This window comes from Choristoneura fumiferana, chromosome 21 (assembly GCF_025370935.1).
Source record: "Choristoneura fumiferana chromosome 21, NRCan_CFum_1, whole genome shotgun sequence".
NCBI lineage: Eukaryota > Metazoa > Arthropoda > Insecta > Lepidoptera > Tortricidae > Choristoneura > Choristoneura fumiferana.
The window spans coordinates 4,102,275-4,129,995 of NC_133492.1; the positions used below are offsets into that span (position 1 = coordinate 4,102,275).

Consider the following 27,721-nt stretch of genomic DNA (forward strand, 5'->3'; position numbering starts at 1 on the left):
GAGGGAGTCTTTGCGGTCCTGTGACGGTGAAGTCCCTTAATTGTTTCTGTAGTGTGGAGTGATCGTTCTATAGCGTTTCATTTCAGCCTACGTTTGTATTGTACTAATCCATAACTTTTCTGTGTTTTTCCCAACTTAATGGAAATGACTTTGGTTCCTCCATAACGTACCTTGGTTGAGCTTTAAGTCCGTTTATATCGTCTGACACCTAACGGTGATAACCGTGGATGATATAGACTTCCACTTCCTGAAGCTGTGGTGCCTTCAGCGGCAAATTACTGTCGTACCAGCCACCAGTGGATTCTGTTTGTCTTTTGTAACGACTAAGTAGCGCTCGTCGAAGTGAATGCGTGTCTTGTTGACGCTTAGTTTGTACTTAAGAAACTCAGAATTCCTGTCCCCTATTTATTTACGTATTTATGCACAACGTTAGGTATTCTGCTGTTCCGCGGGGCTCTCCGTCATAGGGACTTTCCTTCGGGAAAGTTGAGAGCTCAGCACCTTGTAGGGACCGATAGGGCTTTAGGTATACACACCATCTTTGTTGATAGGAGAGTAGAAGGAATTCCTTACACCGGGAATTTCTACATTACACTAAATGTACATGTGGGATTATTTCCCTAGTTTTGCTAATCACAGACAGAGTGTAGGGGCCTCGGGCAAGCTTAAAGTACAATTGTAGGATTTATTAGGGCTATATAGGTAGGGAAGTTCATAGGGCTTAGCTAGAGTAGCGTTTCCTTACACCGGAAAAGTTACTATTTTTAACTCACCACACAATTAGTTCACCTATGAGGGTTTTCCTCCAAATTGCTAAACTTCAACACAGAGCTAGGGAAAGTTTAAATTCTTACACACCATTTTATTTCTAGATTTCTAAATTCTATTGACAAACTCAATTTTAATATTTAAGAAACTCCTAAGAGTGTTCTATCTAAGACAGCCATGGGCTCCGATTAAATTATAATTTTATCACATTATAAAGCTAGCTTGAAAATATAGATTGAGGATTTGGTACAGCCAGGGAGGCTCCCCGTTGGTTGTCTTACTGCCTGTAGGAGAAGACACTGACACGGCTTGTTACTACATGAATCATCTATAGTCAATTACCTAAAGGGATTGATATGATAGCTATCTTTATAGCATAAAGGGGTTACTGTGGGAGAGTGGCCTCTGGGATCGACTGCTTTATGTTTGAGTTATGAAACTAATTAGAAGTATTTATAATTACGTGATTGAATGAGTCAAAAGATTAAACAATTAATGGTAACTATAGGGACTTAGGTATATTATTATATATGTACCTATTATCAATCTACAGTAGAGTTTACTGGTGAATGAGTCGGAAGATTGGGCAATTTCACTGGTAAGCTTATACAATGAATGAGTCATAAGGTTAGGCCTTTCATTGTTACTATGGTAGGGACTCGATGGAAAAGTCATAAGGTTAGGCTTTCCATTGATATTCTGCAGTAGGGTATACATGTGAATGAGTCATAAGGTTAGGCGAGTTCACTGGTATCCTATTGTAAACTAAGCATAACATTTGCCATAGAATTGTATCTGTACTAAAGACTTTGTCATGCACCATAGTTAGTGCGTAGTTTTCCTGATCTGCAATATACCTCTTCTGAAAGGGGAATATTGTTGTTTTTGGAGGCGCTGGTGGGTTCATAGGGGATGGTATATGGCTTTAAACCATATTTGGCGGAACCCCCGGGGGCATTGTGCCCCCGGTATCAGTCCGAAATACACTTACAATTCATATCCCAGTTTGAGAAAATTCCTGAGAAAAATACTTTTCTACATAGTTTCCTTAATCATATAATAATTATTCCATTCTTACTTTTCACTTAAATTACTTTGGGTTACTCAGTGCACACAACGTAGGTTCTATATATATCACTAGACGATTCACATGGCCACTTTAACTAATATTCATAAGTAGGAGTATTTACCTGAACAAAGTTTTACTAGTTAGATAAAAATTAAGAGTTGTTAAGTTTTACTGATAAGTATGTTAAATAATTAATTTAGTTGTAAGCACAAGATAGATATAAGTATCAGTAGCAAGAATCATCATCATCAGTTCAGTTGTACAGTATGAACAGTTACAAGGTTCCTCACTCTGCGGCCCTGACCACCGGTAGCTTGGGCCCTGCCCCGTTACCGGCGGCAAACTAGGTTAGGTTTTTATAATATTTTTATTTTGTATGTACTTTTCTGTATTTTACTTTTTATAACTATTATAAAAACCTAAACCTAAGAATGAAAGAAAAATAAAGAACATAATAATTCATTTATTTATTAGATTATATAATTGATCCAGCTTTGTTAGTACCGTTAAAATAATAAAATACTTATTGACTATGTTAGTAAGTTATACAAAACAAAACAAAATATTTACCGCCTAGCAGTCATGACAGCCTCATAGTGCCTCATAAAAGGGGAGACGTACCTGGCCGCCACAGCGCTCAGGATGGGGTTGGGGCTGGCCCGCACCCTACAAAGCAGAGAGACAAGTCTTTTTCGCATTATTGCGAAAATTGATTGATTGATTGATTTAAGTATGTAACTATCTATTTAAGAATGTTTATCCGTTGCTTATTACCCATACATAACACAGACTTTACTTTAGGGCTAGATTGATTGACGTCAAGTGGCCTGTGGCAATTTATTTAGTTATAAAAGATTTTGATTTACCAAATTACATGAATTTTTAGAGAATTCCCATGGGAATTTTGAAAAATCCCGGAATTTTAAAACAACTGCTAGTCCTCATATTCTATTGCGAGAAAAGCTACGCGTTAAAGCTAGTAAGTATACAATAAGTTAACTAAACAAGTTCAATTACTTTTAGTTGATTTTTTTTTGTTTTTTGTAATGACCTACTCGTTTTATTGTATACATTTGGTGTTAATGGCTTTTCTCGGGCTAAAACTCGATAGCAAGCATTTTTCCAGAGATAAGACCAAGCTGGATTGATTTTTCATTCCCGAAAACCTCTATATACCAAAATTTCATCGAAATCGTTGTTGCCGTTTCCGAGATATTTTACACAAGAAATGCTCGTTTAAAGGCATTAAACGGTAAACCATATATTATCGTTTATCAAACAAAAAAACATCACAAAAACTGCAAATCACAAATTGCCCGAAGCTCACGAAGCATCATAAATACCATGAAGCATAAACTACAAATCTGAACTAGCTCTGACACTATTCCAAATACGCGCTGAGCATAAATCTGTTGAATCGCTAACGCTTTTAATGCAAAACGCGGTGATACATTACAGTTGACAGCTGTGCTGTATGACAGAAGGTTTAGTTGGCAAAAAACCGCTCGAAATGGAGCTGAAACTTTAGTCTACGAATACTAAAGCCCTGATCCACCTTTTTTTTTTTTATTCGACTGGATGGCAAAGGAGCAAGTGGGTCTCCTGATGGTAAGAGATCACCACCGCGCATAAACATCTGCAACACCAGGGATACTGCGGATGCGTTGCCAACCTAGAGGCCTAAGATGGGATACCTCAAGTGCCAGTAATTTCACCGGCTGTCTTACTCTCCACGCCGAAACACAACAGTGCAAACACTGCTGTTTCACAGCAGGATTAGCGAGCAAGATGGTGGTAGCAATCCGGGCGGACTTTGCACAAGGTCCTACCACCTGCAAACCTATTTATATTGGTAATTTATTGAATAAGGCGTATGTTACGTAACGTTGCGGAGGTCCATATCAATGAACTACAACAATTAATTTGCTTTGCTTTGGTGAACGATTGTGTGCTCTGAGCTCTGATTGAGTTCGAAACGCGTCAGTTTACAGACATGTAAGACATGTTTTTAGTTTATTTACAAAGGTTGTATAATTTTCTTCTTGCGATAGCGGAACTTTCCCGTCGGATTTTTTTTGTTTGAATTTTGTTGATTTTTTTTATAGCCATTGCATACGGGGTTTTGGTAGTTATTTTTAATTTAGCAGCAACGGCCATGACAAATTTATACTTACGACTTAAGTTATGCTCTTCTTAGTACCGTAAAATCGGGGTACTTTGACCCATATGAAAACCACATGAAAACGTAAATTAAAAACATAAAAATGCTATCGATCAATTAACACTAAACACATGGCAAAGAGCCATAACCTGAAAGCAATAATAAAACCAGGACCGAGCTAATCCTACCCCTTACGGTCCTAAATGTTTTTAGGTTTATTGTATAAGTTTTTGTGTTTCCGAACAAATTGACAGGTTTCCACGATGTTATGTGTGAATCTTAATACAAAAGACTATTTGGTCTTGTTGACAGACTTGCAACGGGTGTCTGATGACGTCACGTCTTCTCATACACCCGTACGTGTGGAATGTAAATAACAAAGCCATTTGACTTTCGCTCAGGTTCACAAAATGGATGGCTATGTAAAAAGGAAGCCCTTTTTAGAAAGCTGTAATGTAATCTTTGATTTATCTATCACGTTTAAGTAAATTCACCGTGCTCTTAAGGCTGACTGTACTTTGTTGACTATATTTGCACTGTCATAATGTATACCTAATTTCAAATCGATTGGACTACTGGAACTGGGTCAAAATAATCTTGCAAGATTTGACCCAACAAAAACAACAACAACAAACAAGACAAGTTAAATCAAATCTTTTATCTACATCCATATCATAACTTCCCTATAATATGTTCAGAGACGATAACCAAATGACCTGCATTAAGAAATTTCTATCTGTGGTTGTATCTTAATGTTTACATTGAAGTACCTACCGGTAAGCGATACTTTAATTTATATTTAAATTTCGAACATCTTAAAAATACAAAAATCATGTTTGGTTGCGATAATCGAATTAGTCGATTTGTAATTTTATTCAATAATAAAATTATTGGTCTATACATTTTTTGAATATTACAATCGATTTGAGAATCAAAATCGTCTCAACTCTAGATTGTTTATGAATTAAAAAAATGATCACATGAACTGTCAGTCATTTATTGAGACTATGGTTATTATTACTAAAAATGCAGGTAGGTATATCTGAACATATTGTAGAAAATTTATGATATGCATGTAGATAAAATTATGTATGTTAAAAAATTAAAACATAGATCGTCCTCGTCAAACTAAACAACATTAATTCAGCGACTTTTAAAAATAATGGAGTATTTGAATTTTCCCTTTTTCATAAAAATTACATACTGTTATCAATGTACGCCATCCTAGAACACAACTGACGTCACCTGTCACGCTACAAACATCAAGCATTTTGCTTTACATTGCTTCTTCGAATAAACTTAAAAGTTTAATAAAAATTAAAAAGTAATTATTTTTAAAAGTCGCTGAACTAATGTTGTTCAGTTTGATGAGTGTGACCTATGTTTTAAATATTTGCTCATATTACAGGCCACACCCGGTATAGCTTATGCTGTGCTCATGCTTATGTAACGTGATGTGCAATAAATCGATTCTGACTTTGACTTTAGTTCTCCTGTTCCTCCTAAACATACAAAGCTATCTCTACTTGTAGGGATACCTGTTTTTCTCATTTCCCCACCGATTTGAAAACTTCGAAAAAACATTTAAGTTTAAATAATATAAATGTTAGTACGCCCTTGTAGGGTCCATGTTTGTACTGACTAGAATTAAGAAGATCTTGAAAATACGATGAATAAATGAATGAATAATATAATTCGTTTTAAGCCCGAAGAAAATTCTAGACAATTCTGACTGAAGAAACAAGACTACTCTAAGCGTTTTATTCCCAAATTGAACTATTTTCATACGAGTTATTTGTCCAACGAATGATCATATCAAAGTAAATAATTAATGCTCGAGTCGTTAATTACTCTGGCAGTCATTTATTAGCGGTTATTAGTAGAGATGCTCGAGTATCACAACACGTACGCGTCTTATGAAACTTTCTGGTAATCGTATAATGTGTATGATATGGAGATCTGATCTCAGAATGACTTATTTGTAAGGGGAAGGCTATATTCTGATATTGAAGTGCGCGAAATGAAATTCGGTCGGAAAGAGTGATTATTTATTTTTAACTCACGATATATCTATCACTTATTAGCTCAATAGCTCATTTAGCTCACTAGATAATTTATCTCACTAGCTCATTTCGCTCACTAGCTCATTTAGCTCAGTAACTCCTAACACGCACGGTTAAAAGTCCTCAAAAGCACACGCACACATCCACGCAAGCACGCACCTATGCGCGCATACACAGACACACAGAAAGATAGTGTGAAAGAGACATACCAGTGACGGGGCACTTTAACTACTCAATTTCCAACGAATAACCCGTAAATAATCTAATCTACTTAGGAAAGTTGACCCCTGACGTTATCATTTATAAGTCCAATATCTCAATAGCTGAACCGAGTTTAATGAACCATAGCTAAAACCAACGCAAGAAAACTTTGCTTTCACGTAAACAAACGTAGGTTCATCCGTTTGAGAGCTACGATGCGACAGACTTATTATAACACCCCTCTTTTTGCTTCGGAGGCTCAAAATTATGCCTCACGGCACTCTATAAAGCTAGGGACACACTTACCCCACGTACGCAACGTATACAATGCATTATGAAATCAAGTATGTTTCTAAGCATAAAAATATCAGGGTCCAGATTTCTTGAGTGGGATAGGTAAGTGTGTCCCTAGCTTTGCTCTCTCTCGTACTCTAATTCTAAACGTCACTGTGATGTTCGATTACCTAATGAATGGTACAGATTGTGTATACTAAGTGCACACAGTGTAATAGCCAAAACCATACTACCTTGCTCACGCTTTTTTTTATTCGACTGGATGGCAAACGAGCAAGTGGGTCTCCTGATGGTAAGAGATCACCACCGCCCATAGACAACTGCAACACCATGGGGATTGCAGATGTGTTGCCAACCTAGAGACCTAAGATGGGATACCTCAAGTGCCATTAATTTCACCGGCTGTCTTACTCTCCACGCCGAAACAAAACAGTGCAAGCACTGCTGCTTCACGGCAGGATTAGCGAGCAAGATGGTGGTTTGTTATCTGAGTTACATAATGAAATGCTTATACCACGAAACTACGCACTCCACGGCACTACCCGCACTCGCGTTTACGGTTAGTAGAAAGTGGGATATGATTTTATCTGTAAAACCCAGTAGTTACTGAATAATTACAACCATTCCGTTAATTAGTGTTACGATGCCCGTTAATTTCGATTTAATGTATGTCCCAGGCGATTTATAATTTCAACCCATTTGCATATCAAAACTGGATCCGTGGCATGTTTTAATTTCAGATCGGATTTTGGTTTCGCGTGTATTTATTAATTAATATATGAAATAACATGGTATTATACGTAATTAATTATTTATCATCTTTGCAAATGTTCTTTTTTTAATTTTTATAACTGTGGGAATTTGTAGATTTCACGTAAACTTATAAGATAATTAATGGGTAAGTTTTCACAGAGTTGTGCGAAAAGTGGTCCATTATTTAAGCTCGTCAGTGTATTTGAAATGTTGGGAGTGTTAAATGGGGGACGTATCTGAATATCCATCCCAGCCTATATACGTCCCACTGCTGGGCACAGGCCTCCTCTCAGAACAAGAGGGCTCTGAATATCGAAAATTAAGAATTATATTTTCTTTAGTAAATATAAATATATTTCTTTTGGTACACGCTAAACCGTGGTGACCCTGCCGATCCACATTTTCGAAAGTAGGTTAGATTAGGTTAGGTTTGAGATTTTGGCCGTCGATATTTTAACATTCGAAATTTAAATTTTCGATATTTACATACGTGCTCGTTGAATGTCATTAGTCATAATTTAACTGAGATATGGTTACGGAACTCTAAAGGCCAAACCAGAAGCTTTGTGGGATTATACGGCCTCTGTTTTTAAGTTTTAATTGCCTATCGCCCGCGACTTTGTCTGCAAAGAATTGAGCGAACGATTCTTTTTTATTTCGGGATAAAATGTATCGTAGATATTAATTTATCCTGGAGCTTTCAATGGGCTATATACACGGCTTTTATAATAATTAGATTGCTGGTTTGGTTTGAGTTGTACTTTGATTTTAGTCATCTTTTGAAGAGATATACTAATACGAGTACAGTCTTAGGCATCCATTGGATTAAGCTTGAATGTGCTATTTAGAAGTGAGTTTAATTTAATAAGAGAATCATTTTTAGTACCTATAACAGAGTTATTTTTGAATAACTGCAGGCCCTTTAGCTCGTGCGGTACCTACACAATAGTAGTTATTTAATCGATTTCAATAAATTACTTGCTCCACATTCCGTATCTCGTAAAACAGAGCTATGACGTATGACGTCATCTCTCACGTGTGCTTAGGGGTGTGGATTAAGTGTCGCCCTCTAGCGTCTGATGTATGGAAGAATGTCCCGGTTGATTCATACGTTTGCGTTTTGCGCAACCCTGGGTTAGTACTATTTGTTTTGTGCAGTTGACGTGTTTTTGTCGAGCGAAGCGAGTTTTGTGTTGACAAATTCTCGAGCGAAGCGAGTTCTCTCTGTGTTTATGAATTTATGTTTGTACTGATGTGAGTTTTAGAGTTGAGTAGCAAGTTGAGCGGTTGTTTTTTGAAATGGGTTGGTGGTTTTCAGCTCTCTCCTTTTTTGAGTTGGTAAGCTCGAGTGATCATGGTCGTGAGCTGGGGATCTGTAGTGAAACTTCATAACGACTATCTTGGGAAAATAGTCCAGGGTTGGAGTCCCTGGAGTTCGTTGGCAATATACTAGAATAGAGTAGCCAATCTGTGCAAAACCCTGTTTTTATTCAAAAATGTCATCAGTTTCAAAAAACTTTTAACAAATTTTTCCGTCTATCTTAGTCGCCCGTGAGTTCCACTAGTAAGGCCATTTCTTACTTTATGAGGCGACATATCATCTTCGGAGGAGCTATTTTTCGAATGTTTCACATCGTTTAGCTGATATATTCGATTCCTTTGATGATATCCATTTCCACGGAAAGGTGCTCTCTGTTCCTTTCACGGTAACAAGGGAGTGAATGTTTTTCTTTACTACATAGAAAGTTACGTGGTAGTTTTGTCTTACATTTCTTTGCTGTTATTCTCAGTATTTTATTATTTAGGATATAGAAATAATATTTTTCAAAAAAATACTTTAAGTCGAATACGTATTAGAAATCAATTGTCAATTACTGTTAGATAATAGATACAGGTGAAAGAAAATTATGGGTCTTGGATTGAAACTGCCTTATCCTTGAGTTAGCTAACTTTTTGTATTGTATGTACATTAACTCTTTGTGGTACCTACATTAAATTAACAGATAATAAGATCTTTGAACGATTGACAGGATATCAGAAACAAAGAGTAGTGACTACAATGAAGAGATAAGATAAGTGTTTTTTTTTTCTTAAATAAAACATCATTTTCTTTTTAAATTGAAACAAAACTGCATTCAAAAATTTGCTCTTACCACCCGCGAACCGAAAAAGCTAATATTATTATTATATTATATTTAGCCTATAACTGTGTCCCAGTGCTGGGCAAAGGCCTCTCCTCTTGACTTCCACATCTCCCTATCCAGAGCTATATTTGGCCACTCACTCAGTTCCGCGTCCAGGTCATCTCGCCATCTCCGCCTCGGCCTGCCTTGGTCGGTGCCCGTCATGCGGTACCCACCACGTGGCTTTGTGCGCCCATCTTTTCGAGTCTTGGAGCGCAATGTGGTGTTCCGGATACGATCAGTCCTTTACACCCCTAATATGCTGCGCTGCATAGCTCGTTGGCAAACCTTCAGTCTGGATTTCTGATTCTCAGTCAAAGACCATGTTTGCGCACCGTAGGTCAGGACAGGCAATACACACCATGTCAACGAGTTTGCGCTTCAGCGTTAAAGGAAGGTTACCCTTCATGGACCAGTAGCTCTTCCAAGCATATTCAATACGCCTTTCAATAAAATGCTAATAATAAAAAAAAAAATACACGACCCATAATCCATAGCCAAATTGTTGTTATTTAATGTATATAAAGATAGAACAAATTAATCACAAAAAATGTGGCCCTTAACCGTGCTACTGTTCTCTTTTGCATGCACATTCTATTGATAGTCGAACTCTTAGTCCAAGATCCCACCATATAATTTTTCACCTTACTGTTTTTAAGCGAAACTTAGATTAAATAAAAGATTAATATCACCAGCAACCAAATCACTACTAAGAGTATTTAGATACAAATAGACAGACAGTCTGCTGTAAACTTCGTTAAAAGGTTCCACTTATACAATGGAGTCAATTTCAATCTATTATTTGCAATGTCACCAGAAGTTATTCATTAATATCTCAGTAGGTATATTGTTAAACTTACTTCGACGTTACGGATCACAATCTTTCGTGACAATGTGGTCGAAACATCGTGATATATATAATTTTTAACATAAAACTGGCCGTTATTAACCCCTATCTCGCCTGAAATAAAGTATGAATGTGTGTATGTGTGAATGTGGTATGGAATATGTTAATTACGTAAGTCACATGCGACCATAAAACAAAAAGGTAAAGGACGATGGGATCTTACCCTATCTGTGGTGTATCACTGTTTTAGATGCACTGTAACCTAGAAACCCCGTATCAATTGCTTGACCTGAATATCCTGCTGCAAGTATTTTTTTTTTTACTTAATACTTGAAATTGCTCTAAATTTTTTGTAGGTAAATTTTACTGCTTGTTTTTCAATAAAGAAGTTATAGTGCAATGGCTAAAAAAATATAGAAAATATCATCATCATCATCCCAGCCTATATACGTCCCACTGCTGGGCATAGGCCTCCTCTCAGAACAAGAGGGCTTGGGCCATAGTTCCCACGCTGGCCCAGTGCGGATTGGGAACTTCACACGCACCATTGAATTGCTTCGCAGGCTTGTGCAAGTTTCCTCACGATGTTTTCCTTCACCGCAAAGCTCGTGGTAAATTTCAATTGTAATTCCGCACATGAATTTCGAAAAACTCAGAGGTGCGAGCCGGGGTTCGAACCCACGACCCTCTGCTTGAGAGGTGATAGGTCAAACCACTAGGCCTCCACGGCTTATAGAAAATATGACTGGAAAAATTACTTGTGGATAATATCGTGCGACTTTGTCTCTTCATTGGCTACTAACCCTTTATTTAACCCACATAATGCGCAGTGAGATGTTTCTGTCTCGAAAGCTAACAGTTAACGCGCGATTTTGTAAACGATAGTGCTCATTTGCGACGTCTAGCATCATCTATAATAGAGAAGTAGTCATCATCATCATCATGGCGGCCTTTTGGTTATTCAATCTTGGATGTAGGCCTCTTCCCTCTTCTTCCACTCTTGGCGATCTTGTGCCCATCTCATCCAGGCTTGACCTCCGTGCCGTCGAATGTCGTCCATCCAGCGCTGCGGTGGTCTGCCTCGCCCCCGAGAATCCGCTCTGGTTCATAGAAAGGGTCTGAGGGTATAGAAGTAGGACTTTTTCATAAAACAAATAGGTATTTATGTACGTTGATCGGTAATTGTGATCCTGGTGTCAGTGCGAGTTATCACTTTTGTTTTTTGGTCAGGATTTAAAAACAGATAGTAGATGCAGAATATGTTACATCGGGATCTTGCCCTATCTCTGGGGGTCACTGTCTTAGATGCACTGTGACCTAGAAACCTCGTATCGACCTGTATACCTCGATACCCGGTACACGTACTAAGTAAATAATACCAAGTATATGGAGCCTTATTATTGTTGGCGTAGGTCCAAGGCTTCATGACTTCAAACACTAAGGATAATAATATTTACTAACTGTTGCATGAGACTTCATTATGTAGTTCCAACTGAGGATAACTTTACTAAAGAATAGAGCTGAGTACAGACAGTATCAAAAGTAGCTATACCCTTTATTGCTTGAGGAGGAAAAATTAAAAATAAGAAGTTTAAAAATTGCATTGAAAAAGATATTAAATGATAATGATGACTAAACCTACCTACTCAAGATTGGTATCTGGGATATATATTGTCATTGTGTACCTATCTCTATTAGTGTTTTGTGTCGTACCGGCGGAGACTTAGTCTACTATCCATTGGTAAACGGATATAAACCTTATTTGCAACGCAATAAAACCTACATGTGTATGACTGAGTCTCCGTTGGTACCTATACATATTTTGTGTTTATGTTTAGTTATGTAGTTAGTAAGCATCACTTTGCACAAGAATTTTAGCATCAGAGCGCGACGCCAACAAACTGTTTTACAGTTTGGCGTACTGTAAATATATTGTTATGTATGTGCTAATATTAATAAAAAAATAAAAAACTTTCGTACTCTGTCGTTTTACAGTCACGTACTAAACGCCATGCAAGATTGCCAATGTGTCAATGCGACAGAGTAAAAAAGTGATCCACTATTTTTGATGCTGACTCTACAGACCTGTATTACAGTACAGATATATAGTGCGGAATGGTTTTCCGTCGGAAAAAATCGGATCACCCGCAGTGTCAATCAATTATTGTATTAAATGGGTGACGTTTTTATATCCATTAACTAGTTTTTGCCCGTGGAATTTGGTTATTGTGCGCTATTCCCTAGGGAAATGTGAATTTTCCCGGGATAAAAAGTAGCCTTTGTCACTCTTTGGTCCATAAACGATTTCTATGCCAAAAATCACGTCGATCCGTCGCTCCTATTCGACGTGGAAGACTTGTCATCCAAGCTACATTTTCGTACCAAAACCATCATTGAGGAGTTCCGTTTTACGGAGCCGATCCTAGCCGGTCTACCAGGATTTCACTACCAGATTATTGTATTCTCAATAGATTTACATAATTATGCCAAATTTCAAGTCAATCGGACTACTGAAACTGGGTCAAATTTAACTTCCAAGATTTGATCCAAACAAAACAGGGCAGGTTAAAGAAAAGATTGTAATAACAAAAAGCTAATTAAGAGAGTAGGTAGTTAGGATAAAAATTAACTTCTCTCATAAAATACGATGGCATATCATTATGCACTACAGCTATAGGTACGTTATTTATTTATGACTGAGATAAATAGACATGGCATATCTCAATATCTGCCATATCATATTGGTATATAATATTTAAATAACAGATCATTATGATAATAATTTGAAGACACCCTGTAGGTTAATATATATATAGGATAGTATATAAGGTAGTAGTGTAGTATGTGATATACAGGCTGTATTCAAATTATTGCAGAATATTTCAGCAGATGGTTGGATTAATTTGACTGAGCAGCCCTATAAATGCTATTCAGATTTTTTAACAGTGTTATCAAAATATTGGCATACGTTGATCTGTGTTCAAAGTACCGTTTATACTTTGAATCAAACATTCTAATGAAAAACCTTTACAGAGGTTAAACAGGAGTCAAGCTATCTCTTTAACCTGCCGCAACGTAACGGAATCATTTAAAGACACCCTGTATGTGTCTGTGTTATTTCTAGGCTAAAAGGCCCCATTGCTAGCATCTATATTAATACCTGAAGTTACCTATTAATTACGGCTCTTGAAATACAGCCCTTTGGCGGTTTTTTTATGTCAAAGGAAGGTAAACGAGCAAATGGGTCACCTGATCATAAGTAATCACCACTGCCCATGGACACCCGCAACACCAGAGGGATTGCAGGTTCGTTACCAACCTAGAGGGCTAAGATAAAATGCCTCTTGTGCCAGTAATTTCACCGGCTGTCTTACTCTCCACACCGGAACACAACAGTGCAAGCACTGCTGCTTGGCGGTAAGATGGTGGTAGCGATCCGGACGGACCCTGCACAAGGTCCTACCACCCGCATACATATGGGCAAACTAGCCACGAGTAGATGAGTTCCTTTTGTCGGGATCGCAACCCTAACAAAATGAAGATTATTCTACTTCGACTACGACTTTGACAATCAGATAACAGCATCTAGTTTATACAAATGGCCAGTGGCTCTACCCGGATATTGCATGCCTTCGCAAACCTAGAGCAGTCTGTTACCTAAAACATTTTCCAATAACTCTTACATTAGTAGCCGCTAGCAAGTTGACATTGAGTAGCTGCTTGAATTTGTTAGACGTTTTCTTAGTTTAGGCAACTCTCCCACCATCGACGATGGATGAGAAGCGAGTAGAGCTGGAAACTAGATACGATTTGTGGTGTAGAGCAGCAGGAGACAGCGTGTACTTCCCATAGTTTTGTCGCTGAACTATGTGTGTATAAATGAAATAAAAAAACAATTACTTTGCTCACCCGCGATTGTCACAAATTAACGCCTGATTCTATGAATTATGTATACACTAGCGCTTGCCCGCGGCTTCGAACGCGTAAATCATTTGATACAGCAGTTGAATTGAAATTCCGGGATTTTATTAAATTCTCAAGGGAATTCCCTAAAATTACATCGTGGCTTTCATTGACTTTAAATTAAAACACCCATGCCAACTTTCATGACTCTAAACCCAGCGGTTGTTATTTCGAGATTTAATTCCCTATCCCGTGTAAATATCAGGATAAAAATTAGCCCATGTGTTATTCCAGACGTCCACCTACCTACATACTAAATTTCATGACTCTAAGCCCAGCGGTTGTTATTTAGAGATTTTATCCCTATCCCGTGGGAATATCGGAATAAAAAGTATTCTATGTTTTAATCCAGGTTATAAGCTAACTTTTTGCAAAATTTCATCCAAATCCGTTCAGCCGTTTCAGCGTGAAGGAGTAACAAAAATACTCACTCACTCACTCACTCAAAACTTTCACATTTATAATATTAGTAGGATAGTAGGATAATTATGTTTATACGCACCGAGTACTCGGCCGAGACCACAGTCTCGCCCGTTTGCTCGGTAAGTGTGATCAAGGCATGTTTGGTTTCTCGGCGTACATTCTTACTGCCAAGCAAGCATCGTTCATAGCTCTAGTCGCTGTGACAAAGGGCTCCGACATAAAACTGCGAATTCGCATCGCATTGCAAAAATCTGCGAGCTCGCAGGATGCATCGCAAAAACTTCCAATTTGATTCACATCGCGTCTTCCTCCGATGTGACGCTTTGCCACAGGAATAAATCTGTCGCAGCAAAAATTTGCACCGCAGCTTCTTGCGACATCTCACTCGCATCGCATCGGAGTTTTGTGTAGAAAGGCCAGTTTTCGCCGGCAGTGTGAACTGAACAGCCAGCTACAAATGATAAATAAAAATATAAATTTATTTCTTTTACTGACGCAGGATTTATAAATAGCGCTGTTGCTTGTTCCGATTTAACATCGACGGCAGTCGATCATATGCCTTAGATTATAGTGTGAATCCAGTAGGTAATCAACGAACACCAGTCCCAGCTCAATATCGGTCGAATATTGTTGCAGTCATTGCATGTGAAATAAAAAATATTTTTGTTATAACATCTTCAAAAACACCGTTTTGAAGAGGTGAAAGTTGTATTGTTTTAAAAAATTACTAGTTAATATTGAATCGTATTTACTTTGTGTATTTATTGGTTAAAATGAAATTGCGAATAATTAATCCAAATTTTGCATGTGAAAACTCCTTGGCTATTTTTAAGTCAATCTATTGACGTATAACTTAATAATACTTCGAAAGCAAAACGACGTCCCTTCGCGAAACGACAAGCAAGCATGCAACTTGCAGAGTTAAACCGGGAGCAGAGTTATGGTATTGAAATTCATCATAGAATACTTATATGAAACTTATATTTCAAGATATTTTAATAATACGAGGTTTGACATTTTCTACAAGAATGTAAGTAACATTTGGCAAACTCTAGAAAACGCGAGAAATAGTTATAAGAAAAATCCTTCTAAATGACGTCGCAGGCAGCAGCTTGTACCACGCATTCACTTGTACTATGGAACGAAGACCGTGATTTCATGTAATGAACTCTCAATATTTTGACACAGTTACATGCAAAAACTCACGATCATGAAGCATATAACTGTGTCGAAATAATGGAAGCTAATGAAATCAAATCACTGTTTACATTTTGTAGCAAATAGTCAGATTCATAAACGGCTAGTCCGAAAGTTTGGATGTAGGAAGCTAAAATTGTGCATAGAGAGTTCTTTTGTGATTTTTACAAGGCATATGGACCTTTTGTAACCTTTAAATTGATAGTGTAACCCTTAAATAGTTACCGACGAGGCTTGAATCATGTTTTTTTTCAATTTTGTCAATTTAAGGGTTAACCTGTTAAAGTGTCCCATTGCTGGGCTAAAGCCTTCCCTATTTTTACTATTGGTCCCTGTGGAGTGCATGCGAAGGAATACGGAATAATTTAGCAAAATTATCACGAGATAATGGAGGTCTACAGTTAGAGCGAAGCCACAAGCACAGGCTAATAATAAAAGCCATTTTCTAAAACCATCTCCCGCGCCACTTTCCATGCAAGCTTTAGAAATAGTAGAAAACGAAACGTCAGCACTATCTCATTACTCACTAATGGAGCTCACTGTTTGTACAAAAATAGTCAGTAGGACGACGTGATTGGATTTCAAATAAATATAAACTAGATACTCGTCAATCCGTATTACTTTGTGTTATGAAGAAATCTTGCAAGTTCGATTTCACTCACTTTTACTGATTAGATTAACTTGAAATTTAGTAAAGTTGAAAATCGTTTGCATGTCATAAAACAATAATGCCAATAGACGTGTCTGTCAACTTAAAAGTTCGACTTTAGCGACATATCCATTTGACAGGATTTTTTTTAAAAATTGATAGACCGCTTATTTGGCTGATGGTACAGTTTGAATTATAATGCAAGTAAAATCGACCATCAAAGCATAATTAAAAACCGGCCAAGAGCGTGTCGGACACGCCCGAAATAGAGTTCCGTAGCCATTACGAAAAAAAAAATTTTTTTTCTCAGGATTTCGTATTTTATACGGAATCTTCCAAGTTTAGGTATATTTTATACCTTAGACTGCTATTTACTCTTAAACTACTAATAATTCTCAAGAAAACTTAGCCGTTATAGTTTTACTTGAAAGTTTGATATACTTAAGTACTACCATCCTGAATTTTTTCAAATTTTTCCACCCGCCGGTTTAGATTTTAGAGGGGGGGGGGCACTCGATTTTAATGAAAATTTGCACTTTAAAGTTGAATATTTCGCAAACAAATCACTAATTCGAAAAATCGTAACCTCCCCTAACCCCTAATGGTTTTAAAAGACCTATCCAACGAAACCCCCCACTATTGGGTTGGATAAGAAAAAAAAATCACCTCCACTTTACGTCTATATGGGAGTTACCCTAAAAAAAAACCTTTTTTAAATTTTTTATTGTACTATTTTGTTGGCATAGTAATTACATATATTTTATATATCCGTGCAAAATGACAGCTTTCTAGCATTGATAGTCCCTGAGCAAAGCCGCGGACGGACAGACCGACAGACAGACATACAGACAGACCGACAGACAGACAGACATGGCAAAACTGTAAGGGTTCCGTTTTTGCCATTTTTGGCTCCGGAACCCTAAAAACCATAATCCTAAAATAAACATACATACGCACACAGACAAAAACTTTAAAATTAGTCGTATTAGTTGGTTTTGCAATACGAATGTGAGAAGTGTAATTAAAATATCTGAAGAAGCACAATTTTGGTGGTGAATTTCCACTGAAACAACATCCACCGAAGCCATTGCCACATACTGACTAAACAAAAATAATTTGGGTCACGCTGATTACTCTGCAAATGAACGTTTCGGACGCGGTTAGAGTATATGCGACTCCTGCATAAGTTTAGAAAAAACTGCAGCTTAAAAAACGTAGAACCCTGACACTTTTTAGATAATAAATAAGGAATAAGTAATAATAAGGGATAAGTTCACCTTTGTAAGTCTTATTATCTTGTTATCTGTTAATTTCATGTGTTTATACGTAGAGTAAAGGGTTTACGAAAACAATACAATAAATTCAAAGTATATTATTTTTTATAAATTACCGAACTTTTAACTAACTTTTGCTATTAAACTAAAATCCCGCTAATATAATAAATGCGAAAATTTGTAAGTCTTTTTGTTTGTTTATTTGTTTGTTTGTTACTTCATCATTCATAAATTGCTGAACCGATTTTTTTTATTCAACTGGATGGCAAACGAGCAAGTGGGTCTCCTGATGATAAGAGATCATCACCGCCCGTAGACACCTGCAACACGCATGCGTTGCCAACTTAGAAGCCTAAGATGGGATACCTCAAGTGCCAGTAATTTCCCCGGCAGTAATTTAGATGAAATTCGGTATACAGATAGTTTGCATCCCGGGGAAGGACATAGGATAGTGCCCGCGGGATAGTGAAAACCGAAATCTACGCGGACGAAGTTGCGGATAACGGCTAGTTCTAAATAAAAGAAATATAGGGTTCCTTTCGTCATCATTCGTGTACAGCACCCTAAAACTTACTTTTCGCGCAGGTGTTTTGAAATTATTCAGTTACTTTTCCACTAAAGACTTCAGGTACTTTTCCACCCAAAAAGAAATACGTCCATGCCTGTGCAAGGCAAAACTCAATACCTTAAATATTACGTAGACTGTACACGGCTGCAAAACAGTTTTAAAATACGTGCTCGGAATACGGGAAAAATCAACTTAAAACGAAAATACGTCTCGGACTCTAAAGGATGCTTGCATTTCCTAGTCTATGTTGTCTCTTTCATATCGGTATGAACGGACAAGAACGAATGCGTAATGCCTTCATTGGCGTAGGTCCCCGGGGAACAGGCCTCCTCTCAGAATGAGAGGGCTTTGGCTGAGCCTGAGCTTTGCACAAACGATATAATTGTTTGCTGATATGTGCAGGTCCCAAAAGGCTTGAGGTAAATTTCATATATTTACAACGTTTTTCATGCAAATAAAGATTACTAGGTTATCGTTCATTCATCATTACATTTTCAAATTTATTTATTTTATATTTCTTTACCTTACAACGGCAAAACACACTATAATAGTCACTGGCAAAATTGTCCTCCTATAGTTTTTAAAAACTTACTAAGGATCTTACTTGCTACTTGATACTTTATCTATAAGACAAGCTTTATGTATTACAAAACGTACGATCTCTGTATGAAATCTGATGAAAATAAAACTAGGCAAAGGATTGTTTCAGCAAGTACCCGTATCAACTACGAACGTTGCATGATATCTAATATTCAGTGGGCCGAAATTGCAAAAACCAGTCCCAGTTTCCGTTTCCGCTCTTTAAATGTTAATATCCATGTTTTATACAAGTTCATGTAAACTTGTATACATACTAACGATCTTAAATTATGTATGCCACTAACTATACTTGGTTTGGATAGGTATTTAACTAAATGTAAACAAAACAACGTCAATTCATGTCTTAAATATTGAAATTCCCCCATTAAACTATTTAAACATTTACATTTCTGTATAAATTAATACTTTATCATTTAATACAATAATCAAAAAATAAAGGAATAAACAAATTACAAAAAGGTACTACTAATCCACAACAAGTTTCGTCAAGTAACTTAAACTATAAACAAGAAAAGATATACACACCTACCCTTCTGTATTGAAATACACTACAACACAATATTTTAGACTATCGCGGTCATTACTAACTTTATGATTTAAATTCAGGTTTTGTTCCGCGTACATTGATTTTAGAGAAGCTCGATATTTCAGCACAGTTGCATGCGCCATGATCACGAGACAAACCCGAATTTAATTCATGAAACACACTAGTCTAGTTTGTATTGCGATGATAGATAAGTAAATTTATTATTAATTATATGTATTATCTACATTCATACACTTAAACACACACATACACACACACACACACACGCACGCACGCACGCACGCACGCATGCACGCTATCTAGATCGCTATCTAGATTTCACTCGCTATCTAGATCCTATACACAAAATTAGTTTTACTAGTTAGTAAATTTAGTTTAGTTTATCAGTTAAGAAATAGGCACAAAATGTACATGTCAAGAGATTGGAGGGGCGGTGCCTCCTGACACAGGCTTTTTCAAGCTTACAAGGAGGTCCCGGCCAGTATTATGTAAAGTCTATTTTTCTAACAAATAAAACATTTTTTCATTTTTTTTTTCATTTTCAAAATGTTTAAAATCCTAGAATGTACCAAATCTGCCAGCTGGAGTTTGCTTACAATTAGTTAATTACCTAAACATAAGTATAACTCGCGTGTTATCTAAGGGGGTTATGAAGAATCTGCAAGAAGGAAGTGTATAAGGTATGGTATATTATTATAGCATAACTGGGATTAGAGATCCTGTTTACGAAGCTTGAGCAAATACATATTTGTATGTATGAAAGATACGAATGTTTGGGTACTTGGGTATTTAATATGTACCTAATTGAGTATGTATTAATCTATTTATCCGTTGCCTAGTACCAATAACATAAGTATTAGGTACTTTGAGACTAGGTTAAATTGGTGTCAAGTGTCCCGTGTTATTTATTCATTTATTTGATAGCAAATTTTATTTTATTCGTTTCAGCGATTTAGCTTAAGGAGGTAACAGACATACAATTACTTTTGCATTTATAATAGTATGGAAACAAGGATTGTACTTCGTACTATCGACATCATTTGTGTTTGTCACATCTGGAACATACAAATCTTATCTCGGATCCGCAGAATCATTAGTTAGTATCATAATCACAACATCTCGTTTGCAATGGACTTATGCTTTCGTCATTCGTCATGCGACTGAAGATTGATGGAGATGGATGTAGATCACCGAGTTTGTAGAGGGGTCGTGATATTCTTGTCCTATTTTGCCTAAGCGGTCGTAGATAATCATCTGAATTGGAGTGATCAAGTGAAAAGTGTGTAAAAAAATAATTAGATTTGTGTTTGTCCTTTGTAGATTGACAAAGAAAAATCTTTTTTTTATTCGATAAACTGCAACTTATTATGGTTTTGTGGAATCTGTATTATGATACAATCTTATTCATCATCATTATATCAGCCTTAGCACGTCCAGTGTTGGATTCAACATCTCAATTTTATAACTTGTTTTAGTATAAATTTTATAAATTTAAGTATAGGTAATATTACCTTTTTTTTTTCGTTTTTGTTTTATTTGTTACTATATAAAAATCATTTATGTAACATTTTTTTAAGAATAGAAGAGCGAGACCTCCTGATACAGGTATGTTATACCTACTAGGAGGGCTCAAACAACATGTTATCTACTGATATATCATTACCCAATAAACGATTATTATTATTATTATATAGACTTTTCCCATATACCTCCAGTTGCTTCGGTTGGCAGCGGCCTGCATCCACCGCGTTGCACCTTTAACCCACGGCTATCTAATCTCCGTGCTATATGGCCTACCCATTGCCATTTCACCGAGCTAATTCACTTGGCTATGTCGGTGTGTATGTTTCTAATTAATACGTAGTTAAATGTCAACAAAATAGGTATAGTTATAGTAAAAATAACAGCAAAAAGTGTAATTATCGTAGTTCTATACAGATGAAGGCACGTGCAATGTACAAATACAAAATGTATAAATACATTGCACGTGCCTTCATCTGTAAAGAATTTGTTTATCATTGTCTCGGAAAGACGCATTTTTCCGGGATAAAGGGTATCTAATGTGTGTCAAATTTCATCTAAAATTGAAGCTTTTTGATGATGGATAGAGATGTGTGGCGTTGAAATAAACATCCAAACTTTCTCATTTATCATATTAAAACATTTTTCATTGAGGATCAGCAAAGTATGGTTTTATTCCATGTACAGTAGAACTAGTAGATACTAAAATACCTTATAGGCAATAACTACGGGCACAGCGCAGTCGCATCTACCCTCACCAATCATGGGCTGATTCCAAAGATTGATGAAGACGACACGTCCCGCGTCGAGTAAACACATCCAGGTCCGCAATTAACGTTCCGTAAGATTACCCAAAAATCCATCTGCGAACAAATGAACGTGGAAATTGAATGATGGCTACACCGGTTGATTTATCACAGCAATTTTATGCGCCAATTCTGTTTTCTTGTGTACCTACGTTTGATTTATATGATTGGGTTGGAGGTGGGCTCTTGGGTGTAGTTTAGCAAAGTGTGGTTTGCACTGTTTCGTACCTCAAGATGAAAAACAGTTTATTTTACTTAAAAGAAAGTGCATTTTTTTACAAAAGCCACGGGTGTTGGAGACAATTTAACGACTGGATGGCCAAGTGGTTAGAGAACTTGACTACGAAGCTTGAGGTCCTGGGTTCGATTCTCTGCCGGGCAGATATTTGTATGAATAATACACTTGGATGTTTAATATGTATTCAAGTTTGTATTTATCTATATAAGTATGAAATTTACCACGAGTTTTGCGGTGAAGGAAAACATCGTGAGGAAACCTGCACAAACCTGCGAAGCAATTCAATGGTTGCTGTGAAGTTCCCAATCCGCACTGGGCCCGCGTGGGAACTATAGCCCAAGCCCTCTTGTTCTGAGAGGAGGCCTGTGCCCAGCAGTGGGACGTATATAGGCTGGGATGATGATGATGATGATATAAGTATGTTTATCCGTTGCCTAGTATCCATAGTACAAGCTTAGCTTAGTTTGGAACTAGGTCAATTGGTGTCAAGACTCCCTTGATATTTATTATTATTATTATTATTAATTTCTCATTGGCATTGACATTTTCCGAAGAATATTCTAACATGGCTTTCTCCTGCAGGGGTTCACAGTTAAAAGAATGTATTCAAATCCAAAATTTCGGGGAGTTGCTGGATGTGGAGAGCACTGGACCGAGATGAGTGGCGAGCAATGCAGGATGCCTACACTCAGCATTGGGTAGCTATGGGCTGAAGAAGAGAGAGAGAGAGAGAGAGAGAGGAATTTTCCCAACTAAACCAGGTAGCGAAGTTAACTGCTCATAAATAGGGATATTATAAAGGATTCAGTTTCAACTGTGAGCAGGTACCGTTCTTAGGATTAATATCAGGAGAGAGTAAAAGCAGCAACACTGATTCCGATGAAAAAAGGTGTGATCTTATTTCTGTTTCTCTTTAACTCTTTAATTTTTATTATATTCACTTGGCTTACCTAAATCGAAATCAATATCGATTTTTATTTTTATTTTTATTTTGTTTATTATACAGGCCGCAATAGTAGATTGTTGCACAAAGCAGAAAGTTATTTATTAACGCACCGAGTGCCGATTTGGAGCCCGAGCGTCAGCGAGGGCTTTAAAAAGCACGAGGGCAATATAAATTACTTAATGCGAGGTGCATAATCTGCTTTTCTTTCAACTATTACAGGAATAGTAGACAACAAAAACTCATGCCAAACTATAGGTAGAGTCATTCACGATGACGCGTGCCGTGGTTCTTATTACAATGTCATTAATGGCTAATTTAGACAAAATCACGCGTCTTCGTGGATGGCACTAGGTATAAATGCTAAATAGGAAAGAAATGTCTCTAGCACTCGATGATTCCATTTTTGTAAGTTTACATTCATCAGGCCTACGCGTCTGTTCCAGACGAATTTTGGCGTGGCGCCTGTGCACAACGTCTTTGGTGACTGACCAGACCGATGCGAGAGCGACATGTTCGCCCACAGGCCAGACAAGATAAATCTGCGGATGTTGGTGCAGAACCACCTTTACAAGTTTACATTCACACTCTCAAAAAATGACCACGGAAAATTTGCAAGGTTTGTTTGTTATTTTTTTTTATTTTTTACTTTTTTGGCAGAGTTTTTTGGAGAGAGCTTTTTTGGCAGTAGCAGATATTTTTACCCGCGATCTGTCAAATTTCGGCTGGGTGCCAGGTTGGCCAACCAAACACACAGTTTTTTTTTTAAATATACGGCTACTGATTGCTTTTGGTAGGATTGGTAGCAACAATTTTTTGTACGCAATCTGTCAAATTTCATAAGACTGTTAGTTTGACCAACCTAACACTAGATTTTTTTATACTATGTAGGCTAATTTTAAAGCAAAAATACTTGTGTTACCTCTTTGGTGGTGCAATTAAAAAAATCTGAAACAATGCAATAAAGGATTTTCATACATTTTTTCTGCTCTAGAGCAGAAAAGTCTCGCTTTGTGCTGGGTATAAAAGCCTTTTACATGTCACTTTTTCGAAGTGACAGCGCTTCTGGAAAGACAAATTAGTTATTGTCAAAAAAATACGCCTTAAGAAACTTGGCAGAAACTCGTTTTACCAAACTAACCGATTCGTTGCAATTTTACCAAGTATACCTAACAATGAAAACATCCCAACTATTTTAAAATGCAATATAAAAGTAAAAAACTTAAATGGAGCAATTCCCTGGACAATAAGCAGAACGTAGACGGTCGCAGGTGCAGGTGGGGCGAAACAAAAACGGTGCAAGTGAATTTTTTATCAAATAAATTTCACTTCCTCCCTCTGCGTCGGCTGCGTCCCGGAAAATACTGAATTATTTGAATGTATGTGCAATCCTGCGGGAAATGGGAAACTCTTTATACAAGTTATTGCTTGTAATTTTCTGTGTGTGGAATTTAGGTTGGATAGTAAATTGATAGTCAGTATTATATACACAGTACTTATTTAAGATGAATTATAGGTTTATTTTGTCTAAAACAAATTGACACAACTTATTATTATTTATTTAACACTAAATTTTTTCCGTGACTTTGTTTAAACAAAGTTATGATTTTTTATAATTATTTTTAAACCTCTTTCTAAAAAAAACATTTACAATAAACAACTGCATTTTAATAATTTCGATCTCGTGTAAAATATTTTATCCCTTACTTAGCCCCCCCAAGGTTCGAAAATAAAAAAAATACTGCAAAATTGCTTTTAAAGCGTGACTATATTTTTAATCAAATTAAGACTTAACGTGTAAAATAAAAATACTTGTATTATCATATAATTTATTTTGTTTTAAACAGTCTTATAATCGAGAGACGATTTACAGAATTGTGGTTCTTCAAACACTATTACAAACCAATTTTACTGTAAAACTTTCATGCTATAAAGTAAATTTAACGAATAGGTAAAATAATTATTATATTGACCTAATTTTCATAAGGTGGTAATTCTACGTGACAGTTATTTTATGATGCCGTCTCTGTTTATTTACATCTGCCACATAAAATATCACAAAAATTATCAGAAAGCAGAGAAACAAATGTTTACAAAAACAAATGACATGATGTACTCGTACAACTGCCTCATTCGCAAAAAGAAACCATAAAATTAAATATTAATGAGTGACCTTATCACAAAAAATTTAAACTCGTCTTAGACAATAGACACGCTTGAAACGATAAAATTCTATGAAGTGATATGTGTTAAACACATTTTCAACGAATGTCTAAACGGTAACAACGTAAGAGTTTCTATGTACAGTCAAGGGCAAAGATATCGACACGGCCAAAGTTGCAAAAATATGTATACACGGCCTTAATGTTAAGGGCATAAAGTCGTGTATACATATTTTTGCAACTTTGGCCGTGTCGATATCTTTGCCCTTGACTGTACAGCAGGAAAACAACAAGATTTACAAAATAGGTATATTTACATACTCGATCATTTGTTGTTTTTTTTTCGTTTACAATAGTGTTTGCAGTGTTCTTATAAATATAAATAATACGGGTATTTGGCGGATCTAAGCAGTTTTCGGTTACACGAGCTAGCCTCTTGTTACTTGAATCGTTGTCGTCATTACACCTTAAGATAATATTTACAAAAAATTGAAACCATGTAATTGAATTACGTTTTTTTAAAGCATACATTCTCAGGGCCTTTAGCGCTGAGGCAATGCCTTATTGACAAATCTAGCAGCAAAATATCAAAAGTTTTAAAGAGTATTAAAATAAAAATTGACATTATCCCACGGTTAATTGACTTAAAAATTTAATGACATTTATTCATTTTAGTTTATCAACTTGTAAATCGAAATGACCTGTATGTTTATTTAATTTATTTACCTTAAAAATCATTTACTTATATAAAATAATATTTAGGCGCAGGTTGCATACCAATGTATTTGGTTAAAAATATCACTCCACATTAAACATTATTTCATTTAATTTGAATTATTCTATGTACCACCAGTTTTTGTTTATAACTTAATCCGTAAATAGTAACGCCAATTCATCGATTGCAGTGTTAACTTTATAATACGTTTCTTTTTAGAACCAGCTGCGGCAGAATTGTTTTCCTGGTTGGCAACTGGTTGCGTAAGAAGAATATTTTTACTTTGTCTTTGTTTATAATTCTGAAGCTAGAATAAGGTTGTATTGAGCTATAATTTAAATCCACTTTTTTATAATGTCCTTGGAATAAAATGTTACAATATTTATTATACTGTACTCACTTTCTGTGATTGACTCCAGATTAAGTATAGTAAATTGTGCATTAAGGGGCGTAAAAAGGGGATTATTAACGAGAGTCTATTAGAAGCCCGACGCCGAAGGTGGAGGGCTTTTAATGACCCGAGTTTGTAATCCCCTTACGGCCCGTGATACACACAATGATTTTCAAAGATGCAAAAAATACAATTATTTTGTGTCCAAACACTTCATAGCTCAGCAAAAGCAAGATGCTAAGAAAACAACTGAATAAAATATGGCTACCCGCCAATACAGGGGGCTACTACAAAATTCGAAAATCGAAGTTCGTATCGTATCGTCCCTCTCACTCTCGTATTAAATAATATTAGCGTCAGGAAAACGATATAATATGACGATAACGAATTTCGTGGTAGCCCTCCTGATTGTCACTTTTTCGAGTCATCTACCACCCAACTAAGAACCGTGTTTAGTTTAGAATTCGAATGGTCTTACGGCCAGATTATTACAACATGCTAAAAAAATATTTACTAAAATTATTGCAATTTGATATAAATTTAAAATATAAAAATAACGAAGTTTCATGAAGCGTGCCAAATTTTTATGCTGTAAAATTAGGTTATATCTAAGTTTTAAAGATGTAAATAAGACGTTGGCTGACTTGAAACCTCTTTTGTCTGAAATGACGTACCTACTAACTTTTTAAAACTAAAGTCATAACTCCCTTGGGGAGGAAAACTATACGTAAATCCATAATTTCTGAAGGAACAATTGAGGCCATTGTCTTTTTGTATACAGGCATGGAATAACGTTATTGATGAGCAAGTGTGATGAAATATGTATTTGTTTTAAAACCGCAAAAAAATTATATGAAAAATTGACACGTAAAGTACAAGAATATGAAATAACATCAATTCTATTCCTAGTTGATTACTCGTGTAACTTTGTTATAGCCAAGTTACATCAGCAAAAAAAAGTTTATCTAAAAATTAAATTTTTACTTCTTCCCTAGTTGTACCAAAAGTAATTTTTATTTTAAATAATTAAAAACAAAAATATTCAGCCAACATAAAAAATAAAAGTTTAAATGATACACATAGCCTCATAAAACCCGACACTGCCTCGGCGCTAAGTGGCTTAAACACCTATTTACATACTTTATAACGACTACGTGAACATGTAAATATTTGTAAGAAAACAAAACAGTATGATTAACAAAGTCCTTTCAAATATTAATTTACTCGACGAGTTCCCTTTGGCTGCTTCTGTTAGACCTGCGTGAAAAAAACACTATTATTAAAAAAACTAAAGATAAGTCATTATTCATTAAACTTATAGTTTATTTTAAATACGTAAGTTTTTATCTTTCTTTAACGCAAATCAGATTGATTTATTTAAAACT

The 27,721-nt window shown here is 36.2% G+C and overlaps 1 protein-coding gene across 10 annotated transcripts in view; it reads right to left on the bottom strand.

Moving 5' to 3' along the window:
* LOC141440061 (limbic system-associated membrane protein-like) overlaps positions 1-27,721 on the bottom strand; it is a 198,806-nt gene that overhangs the window by 115,622 nt on the left and 55,463 nt on the right. For 9 of the 10 annotated variants that reach the window (XM_074104541.1, XM_074104540.1, XM_074104537.1 and 6 more), the window contains exon 10: positions 24,920-27,593. In XM_074104541.1, coding sequence (XP_073960642.1) covers positions 27,487-27,593 — 107 coding nt within the window. In that variant the 3' untranslated portion in view covers positions 24,920-27,486. Of the gene's footprint in view, positions 1-24,919; positions 27,594-27,721 lie in introns of those variants that run through there. The other variant, XR_012452659.1, reaches the window with a different exon arrangement.